The sequence below is a fragment of the Petaurus breviceps genome, unplaced genomic scaffold (genome assembly GCF_028583685.1).
Source record: "Petaurus breviceps papuanus isolate PSGF00001 unplaced genomic scaffold, PetGlider_PUasm1.0 90881, whole genome shotgun sequence".
Classification (NCBI taxonomy): domain Eukaryota; kingdom Metazoa; phylum Chordata; class Mammalia; order Diprotodontia; family Petauridae; genus Petaurus; species Petaurus breviceps.
The window spans coordinates 12,730,133-12,751,857 of NW_027187369.1; the positions used below are offsets into that span (position 1 = coordinate 12,730,133).

At 44.3% G+C, this 21,725-nt stretch overlaps 1 protein-coding gene across 1 annotated transcript in view; it reads left to right on the forward strand.

Annotated features, from left to right (window-relative positions):
• LOC138150707 (transmembrane 9 superfamily member 2-like) overlaps positions 1–21,725 on the forward strand; it is a 77,941-nt gene that overhangs the window by 13,173 nt on the left and 43,043 nt on the right. Inside the window, exons 4-5 of the mRNA XM_069074158.1 lie at positions 57–184; positions 388–517. Coding sequence (XP_068930259.1) covers positions 159–184; positions 388–517 — 156 coding nt within the window. The 5' untranslated portion in view covers positions 57–158. The remainder of the gene's footprint in view (positions 1–56; positions 185–387; positions 518–21,725) is intronic.

Here is a 21,725-nt window from a genome sequence, read left to right on the forward strand (position 1 = left end):
ATGTAGGAAGAAGATCTGATAAATGTCTTAAATCTTTTCTCTTTTTTTGGTGGAAGTTTACTTTTAACCATGAAGAAACATGTGTGAAAGCGTGCGTAAAATCTTACGATCCCAGAAATGAAAGTGAAAAGAAGAAGCTGGCCTTTTTGAAGAAAGGAATGCAGCTGAACTACCAGCACCACTGGTGGGTTGGCACATGTGGGAAGGTGGTGGTGTTTCCTGGCTTCTTAGGCCTAAGGTCACTTTTGCAGACAGTCTAACTTGTAAGATTGCAGCTGTTTTTGCAGCTTGTTTTTCCTGAAATAAAATGAGAAATCCCTTCATTTCAGAGACACGCTTCAAAAATGTTTGTTAATGAGTTTTATTCCTTTCCTTTTTTGCCCGCAGGATCATTGACAATATGCCGGTAACGTGGTGCTATGATGTGGAGGATGGACAGAAGTACTGTAATCCCGGATTTCCAATAGGATGCTTTGTTACCCCGAGTGGTAGGACAAAAGATGCTTGTAACATCAATGTAAGTGTGGCAGGCCGGTGGAGGGGATGAGGCCTCCGTTCCCAATAACAACTGACTCTCCTTTTTTGAGCATTATATCTTTTAAACAAACTACTTAATAATTCCTTTTAAATAAGACTGAGATAGGAACTGTGAGTGATGAGTAGGCCAAGAACTGTGAGTAATAACTGAATTAAAGGTGGAAAACTGGTTATCATCCCTTTCTCTCCAGGCAAGGTTATAATATTTTGTTCTGGAGATATTTCTTTGAGCTTTAGCAACAAAATGTTATTAAGAGCACCGTAGCAGGAGTCAGGAGACCTCGATTCTCATCCATTCAGTGCCCTGCCACTAAATTACTGTGTGCCCTTGGGCGAACCACTTTGATGGATCTCTTTTAAAAAATTGTTATCCCTGTCCAAGGGCAGCAGATGTCTTACACTTGATATTCATTCATTCCTTCATTCAACAAAAACTTAGTAGGCAGCTAGGTGGCACAGTGAGGCAGAGGGCTGCATTTGGAGTCTGGGAGACCAGAGTTTGAATCCCAGCTCACCCACTTACTATCTGTCTGACCCTGGACAAGTCACTTAAAGTCTTCCAGTGTCAGTTTTCTCATCTGTAAAATGGGGATGATGATAACACCACATAGTGTCATCTATGTTAACATGTGAGGATCAGGCAAAAGAATAAATGTGACATGTCTTGTGAACCTTTGCAGGCACCCCAAATAACCACTGTGTGAAAGGCATTCTTTAAATGAGTGTAGTATGTTTGTCAAGCCAGGGATAGGGACTGGAATTATGATTTCCTTTGAAGAAGAAACTTTTTACCAGTTCAGTGTAGTACCTTCTTTGCAACCTAGAGGGTTGCCTAGAGTACTTGTCCAGGGTCATTATTGTGAGGATGTGTCAGTAGTAAGGCTCAGACTCAGGTCTGACTGGTTTCTGACTGATGCTATTTATGACACCATGCCTCAAGTAGGCAGCTGGATGGTATGGTGAATAGAGCACTGGGCCTGGAGTCAGGAAAACCTAAGTTCAAATCTAGACTCAGACATGAATTAGCTGTGTGACCCTCGGCAAGTCACCTAGCCTTTGCCTCAGTTGTCCCTTCTGTAAAATGGATATGATAGCACCTATCTTGCAGGATTGTTGTGAGGATCAAATGAAACACACTTTGTAAAGAACAACACAATGCCTGGCACATAGTAGGTGCTATATAAATGCTTATCCCCTCCCTTCCTCCCTCTCATGTAAAGCTAGCTTAAACAAATTTAGCAAGAGAACATAGTGGAGAAACAACAGCGAGGGGCCACATTAACCTGAGATCTCTGAGCTGCTTTGTAAAGCGTTTTGGTTACTCTGTTGGCTCCCTTTGGAATCCTTGGGATTTTACTTTCTGCCTTTAAAACCATGATTCTGAGCAGGGGTTCAGAGGTTTCCCTTGAGGGTCATGATGCTAAGGTTCTGAATTCCTGTGTTGGAGGAATTAAAGCTGTAATGGGGTCCAGTGAGAACTCAGTGTCTTGGGGCCCTCCAGGTTTTAACTTTCTGTGGAACAAAAGGAGAGTCTCTCTTTTACTTGGACAAGCTGCTGGTTTGTTTTGTTCCCCGATTCAGTGCTGGGTGCAGAGTTGGGGGAGACCTGAGTTTAAATGTGGGTTCTGAAATTTTCTGGTTGTATGGCAAGTCTTATCACCCCTCGGAACCTCTGGAACCTTTGCACTCTTGAGGACAGTGAGACCTGTGTCACCTTCAAGCCCTGTAGAAATGAGAGTTTATTTGAGTGACTTTTGTCTGCCCTGCTTTGCTCCTTGCACTGATTTCTATCACATACAAAACCTTATTGATTCTCCCTTCCTTGTTATTGTTCTTCCTTGGCAGACTGTGAAGGCAGACATGAAAGGCTTCAGAGGGCAGTTTGGTGACTTAGGGCGCAGGGATTTTTTTCTTGAATAAAAATATTACATTCTGTTGAAAATGTACTGAACCTCAGATTTTAATAAGGTTAAAGCTAGAAGTGATTTTAGAGATAATGTAATTTATCTGCATGGATTCTTCTCCCCCCTTTCTCTTTTTTATTTTTAGCAGACTCCATATCACTAAAATCAAGCAGGCAATTCAGATAATTTGCCATCCCTGAGATAGGGAACGGGAGAGGGGCTTAGGACCATAGCCAAAAAGCTGGAAACCATCATATCTACCCACTCCATTGGAACCATTGAAAACTGAGTAAGAGCAGATGAAACATAAAGGCCATTCTTGCACAGGCTGTCCCCAAGCCTGGAATGCCCTTCCTCCTCATTGCTGCCTCCTAGATTCCTGGGCTGCCTTTGAGGCTCAGCTCAGGTGTGCCCTCCTACAGGAAATCCCCCTAGTGTTACATACTTTCTCCTCTTCATATTAGCTTGTTTTTGCTTAGCTGTTTCCATGTTATATCCCCTAGTACAGCTCTTCTGAAGGTATGGGCCACTAACCCATTCAGGGGGTTTGTGAGATCAGAACTAGTCTCATCAATAGATATAACCCACATAAACAAAAGCTGAGAGTCCTCAGTAAATTTTTTTTATAATGTATTTTTTTTTTTTGCTTTTTTTGGAGGGCAATTGGGGTTAAGTGACTTGCCCAAGGTCACATGGCTAGTTTTTTTGTGTTAAGTGTCTGAGGTCAGATTTCCAGGGCCAGTGCTCTGTTCACTGCGCCACCTAGTTGCCCCTTCCTCATTAATTTTTAAGAGTGTAAAGAGGTCCTGAGACTAAAAAGGTTGAGTATGGCTGCCCTGGGTGGCTAGGTGGCACTGTAGTGCACTGAGTGCTAGGCCTGGAGTCAGGAAGACTCTTCTTCCTGAATTCAAATCTGGCCTCACTTACTAGCTATATGACCCTGGGCAAGTCACTTCACTCTATTTGCTATAAGATTCCTCATCTGGAAAATGAGCTGGAGAAGGAAATGACAAACTACTCCAGTATCTTTGCCTAAAAAACCCCACATGGGGTCACAGAGAGTCAGACATGACTGAAAATGACTAACCAACAGGGCTGCCCCAGGAGAGTGTAAACTTCTTGAAGGCAGGGACTGCTTTTTGTTTTGTTAGCACAGTGCCTTGCACATAGTAAGAAAGTAATACTACTTACTAGTTGATTTTTATTTTCAGATAAAAGGGTCAGTTTGGTGACTTTGAAAATTTCAGATTAATTCCTGTTGCTCTTGGCAACCATATAAACCCCCTGGGGGAAAGGATGGGAAGAAAAAATCAGATGTTGGTTTCAGAGCCTGGGAAATTGAGCAAGTAGAGAAGATTCATGAATAAATGGATATTCCTTGGGGGCCAGCCAATCCACAAGCCTTTATTAAGCACTGTCTATGTGTGGGGCACCTGGAGGGATGCTGGGGACAAGACCATGAATCCCTGCTCTCAAGGATCTTATATTCTCCTGAAGAGGAACAACTTAGAAATAGTGAGGTGAAAGTCCTAGTTTGAGGAGGTGGGATAGAGTGCTTAGAAATAAGAGGATCAGGAAAGACTTCCTATAAGAAAAAGCACAGAAGGGGAGCCTTCTAGGGAACTAGAGATTCTGAATAGCACAAATGAGAGGAAAGGGCACTACAGGGAGACAAAGACATGGTGGTGAGAGATGGCGTGCCAAGTTCAGGGAACAGCAGGAAGCTAGTGTGCTTGGAACTTAGACAGCATGGATGATGTGAGACCAGAAAGTTAGTCTGGAATTTGATTATGAGGGACTTTAAAGGCTAGAGCAGCTAGGTTGTATTTTCTTGTAGGGGGTGTAGAGAGTCACTAAAGGTTCTAGAGCTGGAGAGGCACATGGTCAGTTTAATGTTTCTGGAAGATTGTCTTGGTGGCTGGGAGGACAGTACACAGAGACAGGAGAGGCTGGAAGCTGGGAATCCCATTTGGAGAGTATCACAAGACTAGGCAAGAGGGGATAAGTGGAGAGGAGATGTTTGTGAGAGAGTGTGGGAGGTAGCAAGACTTAGTGACTGATGGGATATGGGGGAATTGAGGATAAACACCCCTGTTAGGAACCTGAGTGACTGGAAGAATGGTGATATCCTCCACAGAAATAAGGCCCTTTGGAGGAAAGGGCAGATTTTAGGGGGAAGGTCATGAGTTCTGCTTCAGACATTCTGAGCTTGAGATGCCTCCGGGATGTCCATGTGGAGGAGCTTAACAGACAGCTGGTGATGTGGGTAAAGTGCTCAGGGAAGAGACTGGTGCAGGATATAGGAGGTAAAGAGTCATCTGCATAGAGATGGTAAATGAATCCATGGCAGCCAATATGGTGCCATCAAATGAGAGTGAGAGAAAAGCAGAGAGCCTAGGACAGATTGGGCTAGGGAATGGTTGATGACCTAGCAAAGGAGATTGAACAGTGGCAAGATAGGGCAGAGGAGAGGGATGGAGGGGAGAGAAGGTGCTCAATAGCTTTGAATGCCATAGAGAGGTTAGGAAAGATGGATGAAGACTGGGAAGAAGTGATTGGACTTGGCAATGAAGAGGTCTTTGGTCACCCTGGAGAGAGCTGTTCAGTAGGAGTGGGAAGGCTAGAAGCTATGTTGCCAGGAGCTGAGAAGCAGGTAGGAGGTGAGGAAATAGAAGCACTGAGTACATGGGGCTTCTTCTAGGAGCTTGGCTATCTGAAATGGGGCTTTCTTATTTTTTTTTAATTTTATTTATTTTTATTTATATTATTTTTTCTTATTTTTATTCATATTTCCAAATGTCTTTAGAAGACTAAATCCTGGATGGATAAACTCTATGAGGCCTACTCAGAAGGAAGAACAGTACCTAAGAGCTTCATTAAATGACTTCCTTACTTCAGAAGACCTCATGATTTCCTTGGTGCAGGTATCCCCACCACTAGCCCTGATGCCTTAGCCATTCTTTGTTAGCTGTGATCAGCCTTCTGAGGCTTCCCACAATTTGGCTGCTCCTTGGGTGGGTGGGATGAGATAGGATGGGACACAATGCGGTCCTTTGAGCTTCTTTTGCTGGGTTTGTGTTGTGTTGGCAGGTAGCCTTTAAGAGCCCAGGGTCACCTCTACGCTACATTGACACTTTAGAGTGGGACTCTGGCAGAGGAGCTATAAATTGCTGACATGAAATGGCCATCATTAAAACCAGCCGCGATTGGCAATTATCACCTCCTTCAAATGTCCATTGCTCAGTTGTCCTCTCCCACAAGGGAAGGAGAGAAGGAGGAGATGAACAATGTATCTGCTTAAATGAAAATGAACTTTTTTTTTTGGTCCAAGGCTACTTGTTCCTGTGAGTTTGTTTTTAGTAGAAAACTCAGCACAACTTAGGCATAATGTTGGGATTTGCCCAGGGGCAGATCAGTGGTCGAATCAGAGAAGGCTTGTCATTGGGGAGAGAGCCAGGTTTGGTCATGGTCCCTCACACACTGTATGAGTGCACATAGGAGAAAGTGTTTAATATAGTAATTTAGACTAAATTAAAATCTCTCTTTATACATCTGTCTTGTTTATGAGTCAATACCATTTCAAAGTTACAGCTATTTTCTTTCATGCACTTGTGGATTTAATGTATTCCTATTGGCGCCTGCACATTACGTTGGTGCAGTCAGGAAGCCAGGGCAGCAGAACTGTGGGGTCCCCAAGCAATAACTCTGAGGACTGTATCAGTCTGGCTCACTCGGAGCCTGCTTAGAGACAGCAGATAAAAGAAGACAGGGGGAGGCCAACCCTTTGGGCAGGTGGTATAGGCTGGCCCATCACACCCTTGTTTGTGGCTAAGTGACATAGTGGCAGGGTTCTCTTATTTTTTGCTGCATTCCCTTGTGTTTGTATCCTACGTTGTATATTTTCATGGAAAAGTCTTGGGTGCTGGGTCTAGCTCACCAAAATCTTAGGTTCAAAGGCCACTGAAGGGCTTGGGTAATTATAATTCTCACTAGATCAGCACCTTTCGAACCCTCCCCTCCCCCCAACTCCCTCCCTCCTTTTCTGTTCTCTTAGGCATCTCTGCCTCTGAGGTCACAGGTCATTGACAGCTCATCCTGGCCACTCTTTTTCAGAAATCAGTGACCAGGAGATAGTTTCATGAGCAAAACTTTCATTGCTCCCCTTCTCTAAATGGCACTGCATTCCTTCATATCTACTCCTGTGCCTCTTAAAAATTACTTCTGTCTCTAGGGTAAGAGAACATATTTGTCTGTGGCAAATATATGATATTCCTCTGCAAACAGATTCTAATGAAAGCCAAAAAGGGGGAAGAAGGAAGGAAACTGGGGGAGGATGTTGAGTTTCTCTTGATTGCTGCATAAATGAGGTTCCTCCATGTAATTTCTGACCTTGTGCATGGGAACTAATACTTGATTTTTAGCTGCTGACTGTGGCCCAAGTTTACAAAGCCTATAAGCTAAGCTGTGTACTGGGGCAGGTAATAAGGGTTAGTCAGCAGGAGGAACCAGGTGTGTGCTAAAGTCTTAGATTTATCGGACTCTCCTATGAAGTCCTCACTTAAGGGAACATAATTTGAACTATATTGCCAAGGTGATAGACTTAAAGCGATTATTTATGACTCAGAAAAGGACTTTAGAAAGCAGTGGAGATGATTCCTTTGTGCTGTTGTGGCCCAAAGGGTCAGTAAAATCTTATATTGCTAGGTATTGTCCGGAAGGGGACTCTAACCAGGGTAAGAGACTGTGGGATCAGGGCCTTGAAAGCCAGCCTTCCCATTTTACAGCTGAGGAAACTGCAGCACACAAAAGTTGAGTAACTCCCTTGGGGCCAATGCCTAGCAAGTATCTGAGGGGGGATTTGAACCCAGTTTCTCCTGCCTCCTCTAAGTCCGGGACTCTACCCACTACACCAAGTTAGGCCTCTGCTTCATCTTTAGATAAAACCATGCTGTGGCCCACAATGGAAAATGCTGCTCTTAAAAGCTGAAGAAGGTCCAGAGAGAAAGACTTAGAGTCACAAAATCTTGGAATGGGAAGGGGCCTCTGTAATAGACCCACAATGGGTCTGCTTGACACTACTGCTTGAAGATGCTGGGCCTCTGGGGCCAAGCAGAATAAGTCCAGGCCCTCTTGTACAGTTTTGTGCTCACTATATCTTCTCCTTTCCAGGCTAAATCCATCTCCTTTGACCAGATTTCCTCTTATGCCCATTGTCATCCTTTCTGCCATCTTGATTGCCCCTTTCTGGATGTACTCTAGCATATTCATGTCTTTTCTTAACTTTGGAACCCAGAGCTCAGCCCAGTCTCCTATACTTGACCTCATATGGGCAGTAGAGCTGGGATCGCCTCCCTCCAAGATTCTGTGCCTTTCTCCACATAATATAGAATAATATTGATTTTTTTTCGGGGGAGAGGGGGAGGAAACACCCATTTCCAACTATTTTAATCCAACTAAAATGCCTTGTTAATTTTATAGGAACTGTAGTCTTACCATACCCTTTCTACCCTGTTTGTCTTGAAGATGATTTGTGGTGCAGTAGGTACAACAGCCAGTCAGCAATCAGGAAGCCCTGAGTTCAAGACCAGACTCAGACACTTACCAGCTGTGTGGCCCTGGGCAAGTCACTGAACCTCTATTTGCCTCAGTTTCCTCATCTGTAAAATGGGGGCAATAACAGCACCTACCCTTCCCCCGCCAAAGGTTGTTGTCAAGATCAAATGAGATAATCATTGTAAAGCAGTTAGCATAGTGAACATAGGAAACATTGTACAAATAAATGTTAGCTAGAATTATTATTATGCTTAGTCCCTAATAAATATCATCTTCATCTTCTCTTTGGGCCCATTTTTTCTACTTTGTCATCCTATGAATCCTCCCAAACTTGGTGTCATCTGCACGTTTCAGATGCATGTTTTCTCCGCTTTTATACAGGTTTGTTAGTAAGGACAATATTCTGTTAAACAGCCCAGGAACAAGGACATATCCCTGGGACACTGCACTAGAGATCTCTTTTCAAGCAGACATTAACTCACTCTCTGGGTCTGGTCATTTAACCAGTTCGAATTCTTCTATTGACTGTCACACATTTTTTGGCGCCAGTTTGACTCCTCACTCCCACACCCCATATATTCAGTCAGTTGCCAGATCTTGTCATGTTTGTTGTTTTTGTGTCTGTGTTTTGTGTCTGTGTGTCTGTGGTGTCTGACTCTCTGTGACCCCATTTGGGGTTTTCTTGGCAGAGATCCTGAAGGGGTTTGTCATTTCCTTCTCCAGCTCATTTTATAGATGAGGAAACTGAGGCAAACAGGATGAAGTGACTTGCCCAGGGTCACATAGCTAGTGAGTATCTGAAGCCAGATTAGAATTCAGGTCTTCCTGACTTGATACCTGGCACTCTATCCACTACATCACCACCTATCTGTCCTTACCATGTTTGCTTCCACAATATCTCACATCCATCCCTTTCTCACTCTGCACATAGCCCACACATTATTAAGTCAGGCCCTTGTCCTTTCTTGCCTAGACTGTTGCAATAGCCCCCCATTTGGTTCCACTCCACATGGATCCATCTTCCACTCAATGACTGAAGTGATCTTCCTTCCTTCCTTCCTTCCTTCCTTCCTTCCTTCCTTCCTTCCTTCCTTCCTTCCTTCCTTCCTTCCTTCCTTCCTTCCTTCCTTCCTTCCTTTATTTATTAAAAGAGACAGTTCCTGCCTTCAAAGAGCTTGCATTTTTTTTTGGAGGGAAAAAGGCAGGGCAATTGGGATTAAGTGACTTGCCCAAGGTCACACGGCTAGTAAGTGTTGTCTGAGGCCAGATTTGAACTCAGGTTCTCCTGACTCCAGGGCTGGTGCTGTATTCATTGAACCACCTAGCCACCTCTGAAGTGCTTTTTTTTTTTGCTTTTTGGGGGGCAGTTGGGGTTAAGTGACTTGCCCAAAGTCACACAGCTAGTAAGTGTGTCAAGTGTCTGAGGTCGGATTTGAACTCAGGTCCTCCTGACTCCAGGGCCGGTGCTCTATTCACTGCACCATCCAGCCACCCCTGAAGTGATTTTCTTAATCGCTTGTTTGACCATGTCACTAACTAAACCCTAGAGGCTCTGGATCACTACTGGAGCAAGATAGAAACTCCCAAGTGAGCTTTATGAACCCCTCTCTGATTCTCCTTCCCCCATTCTTTGATATGGCCAACTTGGCCTTCCTGTTGTTCCTAACCCATGGTGGTCCATCTCTCATTGCCATACCTTTGTACTGCCTATGTCTCCTGCCTGCAATGTACTTGCTCCTCACTTCTGACCTGAGTCCCTTTCTCTTTTGCTTAGGGATTTCATCTGTTCCCATGGTCTCAGTTCTCATCTGTCTATATGATTCCCCCATCTAGGTCCATCCTAACATCTCTCCTGAGCTTCAGTTCTGCATTCTGAACATCTTGAACTATATGTCCAGTAGGCATCTCAAATTCTACATATCCAGAGCAGGAATCATTATACTTTACACCAAACCATCTGCCCTTCTGTATTTCCTTGTTATTGTCAAAAGCCCCGCCATCCTCCCAGTCCCTTAGGCTTACAACCTAGGAGTCATTCTGAACTCCTCAATTTCTCTCACTTCCCACATCCAAACTGTTGCCAATGCCTGTCAATTTCACCACCTCAGTATCTCTTCAATATAGCCCCTTCTCTCCTCTGACCCTGCCCCCACCCTGGTATAGACCCTTATCACCTCACACCTGTACTATTGCTGGAGCTGTTGGTGAGTCTGCCTCAAGTCTTTCCCTGTTCCAGTCTATCCTCCGTTTAGCCATTAAAGTGATTTTTCCAAAATGAAGGTCTGATCCTTCACCCCTCAACTCAATAAACCCCAGTAGCTCCCTTTTGCCTACAGGAGCAAATACAGAATGCTCTGTTTGGCATGCAAAGTCCTTCACAACCCAGGCCCCTTTTTACCTTCCCTTATGCCCCCCCCACATACCCTACAATCCAATAGTATTGGCTTTCTTGCTGTCCCTCTTTTGGGATACTCCATCTTCTGACTCATTAATTTCAGTAGCTGTTGTCCATGGCAGGAAAGTTCTCCCTCCTCACCTCTGCTTTGTGATTTCCATAATCCAGTTCACCTCTCCCCCCCCTTACCCCCAATATAGTCTTCTCTGTGCCACTACCTTCCACTGGCCCAGTGTGCATCTTGTAAGTACCTAATTCTTTGTATGTTGTCTCCTCCATTAGATTGGAAGCTCTTTGAGGACAGGCACCTCATTTTTACCTTTCACTCTGTCTTTAGTGTCTAGTACAGTGTCTGGCACATAGTGATGATTGATGACTGATGATCTCTCAGCTGCTAGTGCCCTCCTTTCCCAACAATCCTTGTTTTTATTCTGTCTCCACCTATATAAGAACATGGAGAGGGAGTAAGTTGGACTCTCAGGTCTCTTCCAGAGAGGCCAGCTGGCTCTTAATCTATAATCCTATGTACTTGTTGTCCCACCCTATAGAATGTAAGCTTGGTGGCAGAAACTGCTTGTTTTTGCCATTGCCTCCCCAGGGTAGCCAGCTGGTGCTAGGGCCAGGCACACAGTAGACACATAAGTGCTTGTTGATTGCTCTCTCCATGTTCTCCATAAGAATAGCACGAGAGAGAAAATAAGCCTAGCTATACTCACACCAGAGTAGTGAGGATGGGCGGTGCTGTCATTATCCTGGTTCTGCAGGCCCCCTAGGCTGGGCTTGGTTTTCATCAGGATCCTCTCATCTCCTCTTAGGCCTAAGAGCAGAGGTCTCCCTCTTTCTGTTCCCTCTGGACCTTGTCTCTGAGGCCTTTGGCCTTCCGGGCCAGAAGTCAGAGGACAACGTTATTCCAGCAAACATTTCCCTAGACCGCTCTTCCTCTAGCTCTTCCTCCAGCTGCTCTTTGGAGCACAGGGCTGGGTCCCCTTGGTGAAGGACCTCACTCTAACTTACAGTGACTACCCAGAAGTGGTCATCTGCAAAGGCTGGGTGATATAGATCATCAGATTGTGGCCATGTTTGCCTAATACTCTCCTAGGCTTCCTCCATGTCTTCCTGTTCAGTCTCTCTTGTTTGGCTTTGTAAATGAGTGGGTGGGAAGCATGCCCAAGGCATCCTGAGCCAGAAGGGGAAGGTCCTATTGGGGCCTCATTATCTTTCCTGGCCTCCTTACTTGCAAATGCTGCACTGGGTTTCATACTCGTGATGGGGCCTGAAATGATGCATGGAAAATCTGGATAGGGAACATTGTTTACAAGGAACAGTTGTGCCCATTGCAAGTCTGAATGAGGTGCATCCCTTTACATCCTTGCCTTTGTTACCTGCCCCTAACATCCTGCAAATCTGCCCAGATCTGAAAGGGGCCCACCTTTATATCCTTTCTTCAGTTAGCAGTTTGCATTCTCTGCAAATCACTGGGGGGGGGGGGGACACCAGGATGTCTGTGGGTGTGCAAAACAACATTCTGATATTAGCATTTCTCATAGTTACACAGCCCAGTTAATCCAGATGTTGTCAAGTGCTTTGCTAAAATCTTTGTAGACTATTTCTACATTTCCCCCCCATCCATTAGTCTCATTACCTTGTCAAAAAGGAAAATTATCCAGGAGGAATTTATGATGCACCTATTATGTGGTAGACCCTGTGCTTACGTGCCGAGACTACACAAACAAAAAGAATCGTGATACTCTTTATATGAATAGAGAAGGTAAGAATTTAAAAGCATACATTTCAGGGGAAAGATGAAAGTTCTGCTTTGGATATGTTGAGTCGGAGATGTCTACACAGCAGGCAGTTGCTGATATATGACTGGAGTTTATGAAGAGGCTGGGGCTGGATGTGTAGATCTGGGCCTCATCTGTATAGAGGTGAGAGCTGAACTGGTGGGCACCGATGTGATCTCCAAGACTTTGAATAGAGAGTGAAGAGAAGATCCCTGGGGCACAGTCCCCCTCAGGGTGGCTTAAGCATCAGGAGCCAGCGAAGGAGATGGGGAAGTGGCTGTCAGACAGGGATGAGGAGAGCCAGGAGAGAACCACGGCCGGGAAACCCAGCAAGGAAAACAAGGCAGAGATGGCCAATGGTGTCAGGCACTGCAGAGGATCAGAAAAGTGGGAGGACTGAGAAAGCCATCAGATTTGTCATTTTATAGATGGTTGCTAAGTTTGGAGGGAGCAATTTCAGCTGACAGATGTCAGATAGCTTTTCTTTTTCTCCTAGGAGTTTGGGTCAAGAGTTAATAGAATGATAACTTGAAGGGATGGGGCAATCCGATTTAAGGATGGGGGACATTTGGGCATTGGGGAATAAACCAGTGGATAGGGGGTTCAAATGGTTCAAATAAAGTTGGTCTGGTAAAACTTATTCTTGGTGAAGCCATATTGGCTTTTCAGGTTCACTGCTTTTCTTTCTAAGTTCCCAGAAACCAGCCTCCTAATGATGTTTTTGTATTTTGTCAGGCATCAAAGTCAAGCTCATGGTCTCCTTCAAGAGTTTTCAGAGAGATCTCTGATGGCTGTCCAGCAGTGCCATATGCCAGATCTTTCTGTACGGGAGGATGTGGTTTTTCCAGCTCTATTGATGTGAACTCACTGACAGTAGCTAGAAACAGCTTCCTACCCATCCTCCTTACTTATCCTGGGGTTCTTCTTGCCCCTAGCCATTTTTGTTTTATACTTCTCTATCTAAAGATCTTCCTCTTTGAAAGAGAACAGAAGCAGTGTGTTTGGCTCATTCTCCCTGCTCACTGTCAGCCATTCTCATCATTCCATCTCCCGTGAGCAGTATCCCTTCTTTGATTCTCTTCTTGCCTCCAACCTAGCTCAGAAAAGGCCCCTTTTTGGGGAGTGTGTATAGCATTCATCACCAATCTCAGCTCTAGCACTCCTGGCACTGGCACTTCTTAGAGGACCAAGCTAGTAAAGTCTCTTTCTTCTTATTCTCTGTAACCTGTCTTCACTTTTATCTTCTATCTGTGTGTATGGATGTGGGTGTGTGTTTAAATGTGAGTTTGTTAATGCATTTCCTGTGTATCATCATTGTCTACTTTGGTCTCCCCTTTTTTCTTCTTCATCAGAATTATTTCTGCCTGTGTCATCAGAGTTTGATTCTGAAAGAGCTTTGCATGCTTTTAAGACTGATTGGCCCCCTACCTCTCCTTTCTCTGAAGCCCTGGCAGTCTAGGGTGGGCGGTAGATGGTGCTTGATTTGTCATTGTCTCTCATAAACAGTTCTGGAGAGTGGTCATTTCCCTTCAAGGTTCTCAAGACTTCATTTCAGCACTTCCTTCCTTCTTGTTGGCCAAAAGCTTGTTCAGAATAGTGCTTCCTCTTGTTGCTTTCTCCACCTTTGGAAGGATGAAATTATCATTAAGGCAAGTCAGAAACGTATCATCTGCTCTGCCTTTGGCAGAGTGAATGCACCAGCAGATGCCCGGAGAGTTGAAGTCCCCCATCATTATAATACTGTGTTAGCATGCCAGGTTTTTTAATCTATTTGCTAAATGCCTCATCTAATTCCTTGTTTCATCCAGGTGGCCTGTGGTGTACACCTAGGAGAATGTTGCTTCTGATTCGCCCCCAATCCTTCGCCAGATGCGCTCTGTCCTGTTGCTGCTCACAAGTTCCTAGGTTTCCTTACACGAGTGTGTATGTTCCCAATATACCCTGCTATGCTACTCCTGCTTTTTAAAGCCTATACTGGTCATTTTGGAAAAGCTCTGCTATCTATGAGATTTGGTTTGTCTTTTAATGTTAAAATCTCTCTATCACTCTTTTAAATCCATACTTTGTACATTTTACTACCCATGTGGCCATGGGGTTTATTGCTTGTTCTCTCCTTGGAGAAGGAACTGTGTCTCTCTCTTCTGTTATTCTTTGTTTCTTTTATCCCGGATTTGCTGTGGTACCAGACTTCTCAGGTCTATGAAGGTCATTTTCTTCCTTCCCCCTTAAATACTTTTTGGTTTAAAGCTGTTTTGATTAGACTACCAAGACTCTGGCAGAATAGGTTCTTAGCAACTCTTGTCCCTCACTAAGAGCCTGGCATTTCTGTATTTTAAGCTGTGGTCAAACAATGGAAATCTTAGGTTCTAAGATGTCTGTCTTTGTCAGTTCACTTCCCAAACCCACCATCCTCTCTTCAGTAGTAATGGAAACACCTCTTGGCCCCCAAGGTCTAACGTTTTTGTCTAGTACTTCCTAATCCTCAGTACGAGCCTTTTTAGATTCCTTTTGGTGCTATATTCTGCCCCCACATGAATCCCCAGGAGTTCTCAGGTCCTTGGATGACTCTCCTTCCCATCTGGGATCCATGCCCTGATATATTTTTGTATTTTGCTAGGAATCAAAGTCAAGCTCGTTGGTCTCTTAAATCTGTAGAGTCCATTGCCCCCTTCTCCAGCCCTGTGGCACCCCTGCTGTCTGCCACATCAGATCCCTCTGTTTCTTTTAGGAGGGCAATTGGGGTTAAATGACTTGCCCAAGGTCACACGGCTAGTACGTGTCTGAGGCTGGATTTGAACTCAGGTCCTCCTGACTGCAGGGTTGGTGCTCTGTTCACTGCACCACCTAGCTGCCCCTCCTTTGTCTGTTTCTAGTTGATAAATGGCTGCCTTACTTTACTGTCAGCAGAGAGTGCCCACCACACTGCTCTTCTCCCCTCCCTTTGAGCATTATTGGACAAGCTCTTACCTGAGCTCACCTCTGCACCTGGCACCTCATTTTGGGAAGCCCCAGGAGCTATTTCTCCCAGAGGTGGGCGAGTCTCCTCCTGAGGTTCGGCAGGCCTTCTTCATTCCGTTTCCTCTTTGAAGGCCGCCTTCTCTTTTTTCCAAGGGACATTTTATTCTCCCTGATAACCTGGAGAGTAGGAGCACATTCCTGCAGCCCTTGGGACAGAAGCCAATTTCTACTTTGTCATTCATAGGCCTTATATGGTGCTGACACAAACAAACCTACTACATTTTTAAAGGGCATAGGAAAAATTCTCCTTGCCCTTCCGCCTTGCTTAAATAAAGTTTCATAGTTCTGACTTCAGGTTGGCAGCTGTCTTGGCTAACTCTCAAAGCCATTACTAGCTTGGGACAAAAAGGGTTTTGCCCAAAGGGCAGGGTATCCTTCCTCTTGCATCTTGGCCCCTTGTTTTAAGGGCTCTCAGCAGCAGTATGGGACACAGCTCTTTCTCTCTACCCCTTCCAGGCCTGGTCTTTGCTTCAGCTGAGTGTTCCTTCTGCCCTGTGTCTTGCCCCCACACCCCTCCCCTCCAAACTGGTGCTAGGCACAGTGGTGGCTGCTTTTAACTTATGCCAGCCCTTGTCGCCCACTACTCTGGGAAACTCTTTGTGAGACTTCTCATAATGAGATTATGTAAAGCACTTTACAAACTTTACAGCAATATCTGTAGCAGTAGCTATCTATCTGTCTGTCTATAGTAAGTGCTCTATAAAAATTATGATGATGGATATGCATATATATGTACATATGCCACCTAGCGTCACCAGTTGATTTCTGTGGGGAGAAAGGAGCTGTCGGGCACAGTCCTTCAGGCCTTCACCAGCCTCTCTTCCCTGCTGGAGCAGCCTGCTATCATCCTAAAAGCAGAAACCACAGGGCTGTTGCCTCTGATTGTCCAGACTGGCCCACTGCCCTGCTCTTACTGAGCAGTGAGCTCTTGAAGCAGATGAGGCCTCTTCCAGAGCAAAGCAGGGTGTTTCCTGCCTGTGTCTATTTCCTGCCTGGTTTGTGTGCCTTGCTGGGTCTTGTTGGGAGTGCTCTGAGGTCCTGGGTGCTAAGCCCATTGTAGGGTTTGGTAATGACACTCTGTTACAAGTGGCCCTGTGCCAGAGACTTCCTTTATATAGCTGATCATTGCTCATGCTCCAAAGGGAAAACAAAGTTGGAAAACTGATTTTGTGCTAGAAAACAAGATGTTGAAATAGTGACTACAAAGCTACTTTGTAATAAAATTCAATAATTACGGAATGCCTATGACAAACAAAGAATATTTCTGGTTTGCAGGGACCTCTTAGCACCTCCCTTGAATTTAGCTCAATTAATTTAATTGTTCAATTATTTATTTTTTTTCATTTTTCAAATGCTTTATTAATTTGTGATTTACATCATTCATTTCTGCCAGATTTTGAGTTACAAATTTTCTCCCCTTTTTTTCCCCTACCCACTGCCCCAAAATAGTCCCACAGGATATCCCCTCCTCCAATCTGCTCTCTCCCCTATTTTCTCCCATATCCCTTTCGACTTTTCCAGTAGGGCATGGTATATCTCTATGTCCCAGTGCCCTGTATATCTTATTTCACAATTACATGTAATATAGTATTAATAATAGTATATATATATATATTTTAAACATTTAATTTTAAAACTTTGAATTCCATATTCATTCCCTTCCTCCCTTGTCACCCGCCCTTACTGGAAAGATAAACAGTTCAGGTTGTACATGTGTAGCTTATGCGAAACATTAACATAGTTGATATATTGTAAAAGACTGACTATATTTCTCTCCCTCCCATCCCACCTTCCACTTGTTCTATTCTCTACTTTGACCCTGTACCTTTTCAAAAGTGGGTGATTCCAACTTCCCTCCCCCTGAGCCTGCCTTCATTTCCATAATCCCCCTTCTCATCCCCTTCCCCCCACTCTCCTGTAGGGTGAGATACCCTATTTAGTGTGTATTTCATTCCTTCTCTGAGCCAAATTCAATGGGAATAAGGTTGACCCATTCCCTTTTGCCTTCTTATTCTTCCCCTCCATTGTAATCATTTTCCCTTGCTTCTTCTTTATGACATAGCTTACCCCATTCTGTCTCTCCCCATCTCCTCTCATTATATTCCTCTCTCACCTCTTAATTTCCACCTTTTAAGTATCATCCCTTCCTATTAAATTAGTCCTGTGCCCTCTATCTATGTATACCTGTAAAGATATATGCACACATTCACATATGTATTCATATGCCCGTATACCCTCATATATTCATATTTTTATTCCCTTCAACTATTTTCATACTTCGAAAAGTTTCATCAGTTACAATGATTGTTTTTCCATGTAGGAATGTTAATAGTTCAACTTTGATAAGTTCCTTATGATTTCTTTTCCCTGTTTACCTTCTCATGCTTCTCTTGCCTCTTGTATCTGAATGTCAAATTTTCTGTTCAACTCTGATTTTTTCATCAAGAATGATTGAAACTCCTCTATTCCACTGAATGACCATAATTTCCCCTGAAACATGATACTCAGTTTTGCTGGGTAGGTGATTCTTGGTTTTAATCCCAGCTCCTTTGACCTCCAGAATATCACATTCCAAGCCCTTTGATCGATCCCTCAGTGTAGAAGCTGCCAGATCCTGGGTTATCCTGATTGTGTTTCCACAATATTCAAATTGTTTCTTCCTGGCTGCTTGTAATATTCTCTCCTTGATCTGGGAATTTTGGAACCTGGCTGTAATATTCCTAGGAGTTTTCTTTTGGGAATCTTTTTCAGGAGGTGATCGGTGGATTCTTTCAAGCTCTATTTTGCCCTCTGGTTCTAAAACATCAGGGCAGTTTTCTTTGAGAACTTCCTGGAGGATGATTTCTAGGTTCTTACTTTGATCATGGCTTTCAGGTAGTCCAATCATTTTTAAATTATCTCTCCTGTATCTATTTTCCAGGTCAGTGGTTTTTCCCATGAGATATTTCACATTGCCTTCTATTCTTTCATTTGTTCAGATCTGTTTAATAGCATCTTGATTTCTCATAAAGTCATTAACTTCCATTTGCTCCAATCTAGTTCTGAAGCAATGATTCTCCTCATTGAGCTTTTGAGATTCTTTTTCCATCTGGCAAATTTGGCTTTTTAAGGCATTCTTCTCCTCATTGCCTTTTTGAGCCTCTTTTGCCATTTGAGTTAGTCTATTTTTTAAGGTATAATTTTTCTCAGTCAGGTTGTTGACTCTCATTTCGTAATTTTCTTGCATCATTCTCATTTCTCCCCAATTTTTCCTTCACTTCTCTTATCTGCTTCTTAAGGTCCTCTGTGGCCTATAACCAGCTCTTATTTTCCTTTGAAGCTTTTGATGCAGGAGTTCTGACTTCACTGTCTTCCTCCTATTCCATGCTTTGATCTTTTTTGTCCCCAAAATAGGAGTCTAATATTGGAATCTTCTGTTTGCTTTTTTTCCTTTGCCTGGTCATGTTGTCCCTCAGTCACTTGACCCCTGGGCTTTTTGCCACAGTAGGACTCTGCCACCAGACAGGGGAGCTTTCATCCCAAATGCTGGGATTTTCTCAGCTGCTGGAGGTTTTAGATAGGTGCCCTCTCTGAAGCGTCCACACGCTCTGGGAAGCTCATCACACATCCCAGGACCTCCACCCTAGACTGCAATCCATATCCAAGAAGGTTAAAGCAAGAGCGATTACCCGTCAAACTGGTTGCTTGGTCCCCCTACACTCTGCAGGCCAGGAGCTAAAGCTGCCACATGGTGGCTGCATGGCAGCCCTCAGCGGGCAAGAAGCTGACGCACTCCCAACTACTGGGTCCCAGTGTCCACACTGCACTGACCTCTCACTTTGTCCTTCGCATATCTGTGTTGATAATTCTGGAAAAGGCCACAGCTGCTGGTAATCTGGAGTCCCTCCAGCCGGCCACTGGTCAGGCCCACCCTGGGGCTAAAACCTCTGGCTCACAGGGCCTGGGCTTACCCTCCCAGAGCACTGCGCTGGAAGTTAGCTTCTCTGTATCATTTTGTGGGTTCTGCAGCTCCAAAGTTTGTTCAGAGTCTCCTTTTTACATTGATTGGGGAAGGTGGAAGCCAGAGCCGCTAGGAGGTTGTGCTTCTACTCCACCATCTTGACTACGCCTCCCCTATTTAATTAATTTGCCTTTGATTTCATCTGCCTTGAGATTCTCCCTCTCTTTGTTTGCTCTCCCTTCTAATGTGTATCTTAGAGGATTCTTGTGAGGAGCAAAGGGGATGGTAGAGCACTGGGCATGGGGTCAAGAAGACCTAAGTTCAAATGCGGCCTCTGACACTTACTTGCTGTGTGACCCTGGGCAAGTCACTAAAACTTTCTCAGCCTCAGTTTCCCTATCTTTAAGATGAGAATAATAATAATCTGTATCTCTCAGCATTGAGATAATATATGGAAAGCAGTTTGTGACCCCTAAAATCCTTTTCAAATGGGAGATGATATTATTAAATGATAGCTAGTCCATAAGGAACTATAGAAATGAGAGCTCAAGTAATTTCTTCTGTGGCATCTGTTCCTTACTTTCCATAGGATTGCTCTTCTTCCTCTTTTCCTTCTTTCTCCAGCTACCACCAGAAATCCACCTTCTCTCTCTTCCCATTCATTCCCAAGCCCCCTTGTATCTCTCCTTTCCTACTGGGGCATACATCCAGCATCCACCTGGCTGCATCCTGGGGCTGTGCACTTGGTGGGATGATCCTGGGCCTCTGAAGCCAGGCTAGCCATGCCAATTTTCCTTACATCTGGCCAGATCTTAGGTAGCTTGCATCTATCTCTGTGACCCCCCCCCTTACGTTTTCCATGGAGGCGATGAGGCACCAACCCTATCCCACAGGAGGTGCCAGGTAGGCACTTTATCCACATCCTCTGTCAGATATGCTTTTCCTATTTTCATTTCCTATTTATTTTTTAATCTATTTGCTGTTTCTATGTACATCATACAGGATTTACATGTGGTCATCATAACAAGAGAGGCATCTAAGTGGCACAGTGGAGTTCAGGGCCTGGAGTCAGGAAGTCCTGTGTTCAAATTCAACTATATACTTTTGCTGGCTATATGACCCTATGTAAGTCACTTATCCTCTGTCTGCCTCAGTTTCTTCAACTGTAAAATGGGTATAATAACAGCTCTTATGTCCCAGGGCTGTTATGAGGATCAAATTAAATAATATTTATAAAAGTACTCAGCACAGTGCTCGGCACATAGTAGGTCTTTAATAAATGCTTACTCCTTTCCCCCATTTCCTTTAAGTCCTGCCTCTGTCTCTTACCAGCTGGGTGACTGTCCATCTCACAGCGCTCTCAAAGACTAGTGTTAGAGCAAATGCCAACCTGGATTGGTAGAAGGAGTTTCCTCATTTGGCAGCTCCCTTTCTCTCTAAGATCACAGGTCTAGTTCCACTTCCTCGTCCTAACCCTCTGTACATTGAGATCAGTCACTAACCAAGTATTTGGGCAGTACCTACTATGTGCCAGACCTGGACTTATGTATTGGAGATACAAGGAGAAAGAATGAAATTATTCCAGTTAGCAATGACCTTACATTCCGCTGGGGGAGAGAAGCAGTATGTACACAAGTGTGTGCAGTTAGAGACAAGACAGTTTGGGGGGAAGGAGGGAAGATGGTAGCAATTGGGGGCACCAGGAATGGCTTTGTGCGGGAGATGGTACCTGAGCGATGTCACAAAGGAAGAAAAGGACTCTGAGGTGAAGGGAAGGAGAAAGTGCATTACAGGCATGGGGAATGGCCCCATGCAAAGGGATAGAGATAGGGGAAAGAATACTTACCATGTGTGAGACCAGTTTGTATCCCAGAGTGTAGGTGAGAGACTGTTAGACAATGAGATAGAAAATACAGGTTGGGGCCAGGGTGTAGGGTTTTAAAATCTAAGCAGAGAACTTTATTATTTTCTTTATGGGCTATAGGGAGCCACTGGAGTTGATTGAGTAGGGGAGTCACATGTTCAGATCTGTGTTGAAGGAAATCTACTTTGGCAGGGGGGTGGAGGATAGATCAGAGAGGGGAGAGACTTGAGGCAGGGAGACCAATGTGGAGGCTGTTGCAATAATCTCAGAGAGAGGTGATGATGGCCTGAGTTAAGGTGGTGAGTTGAGAGAAGGGGTTAGCTGTGAGAGATGTCATTAAGGTAGAAACAGCAAGATTTGGCAACAATCTTTGAGCACATGGATGGTTTTTAGGGGGTTTTGGTTTTGTTGGTTATGATTAGTGGTGCGGGGAATCTTTTTGCAGGTAGGTTATTCTTTTGTTGTTTTTGTTGTTTATTTTCTCCATCATTCTCCACCCCTATTGTTGGACAAGTACTATCTCCTCCCATGCTCTTCCTCCCCTCCAGAACAGCCTTAGCCTCTCTACCCCTGCACCTTCCAGTCTTTACTTCCCAGGCCATTTCTGATTTATGCCCTTGTTTCTAAGGTACCAACTGTCCTCTGGAATGTTGTTTGCCTAAAGTTCTGTTTTTATGGAGCCATTTAAGGACAACTGCAGGTGGCTTATACCTATACTTTAAATATACTT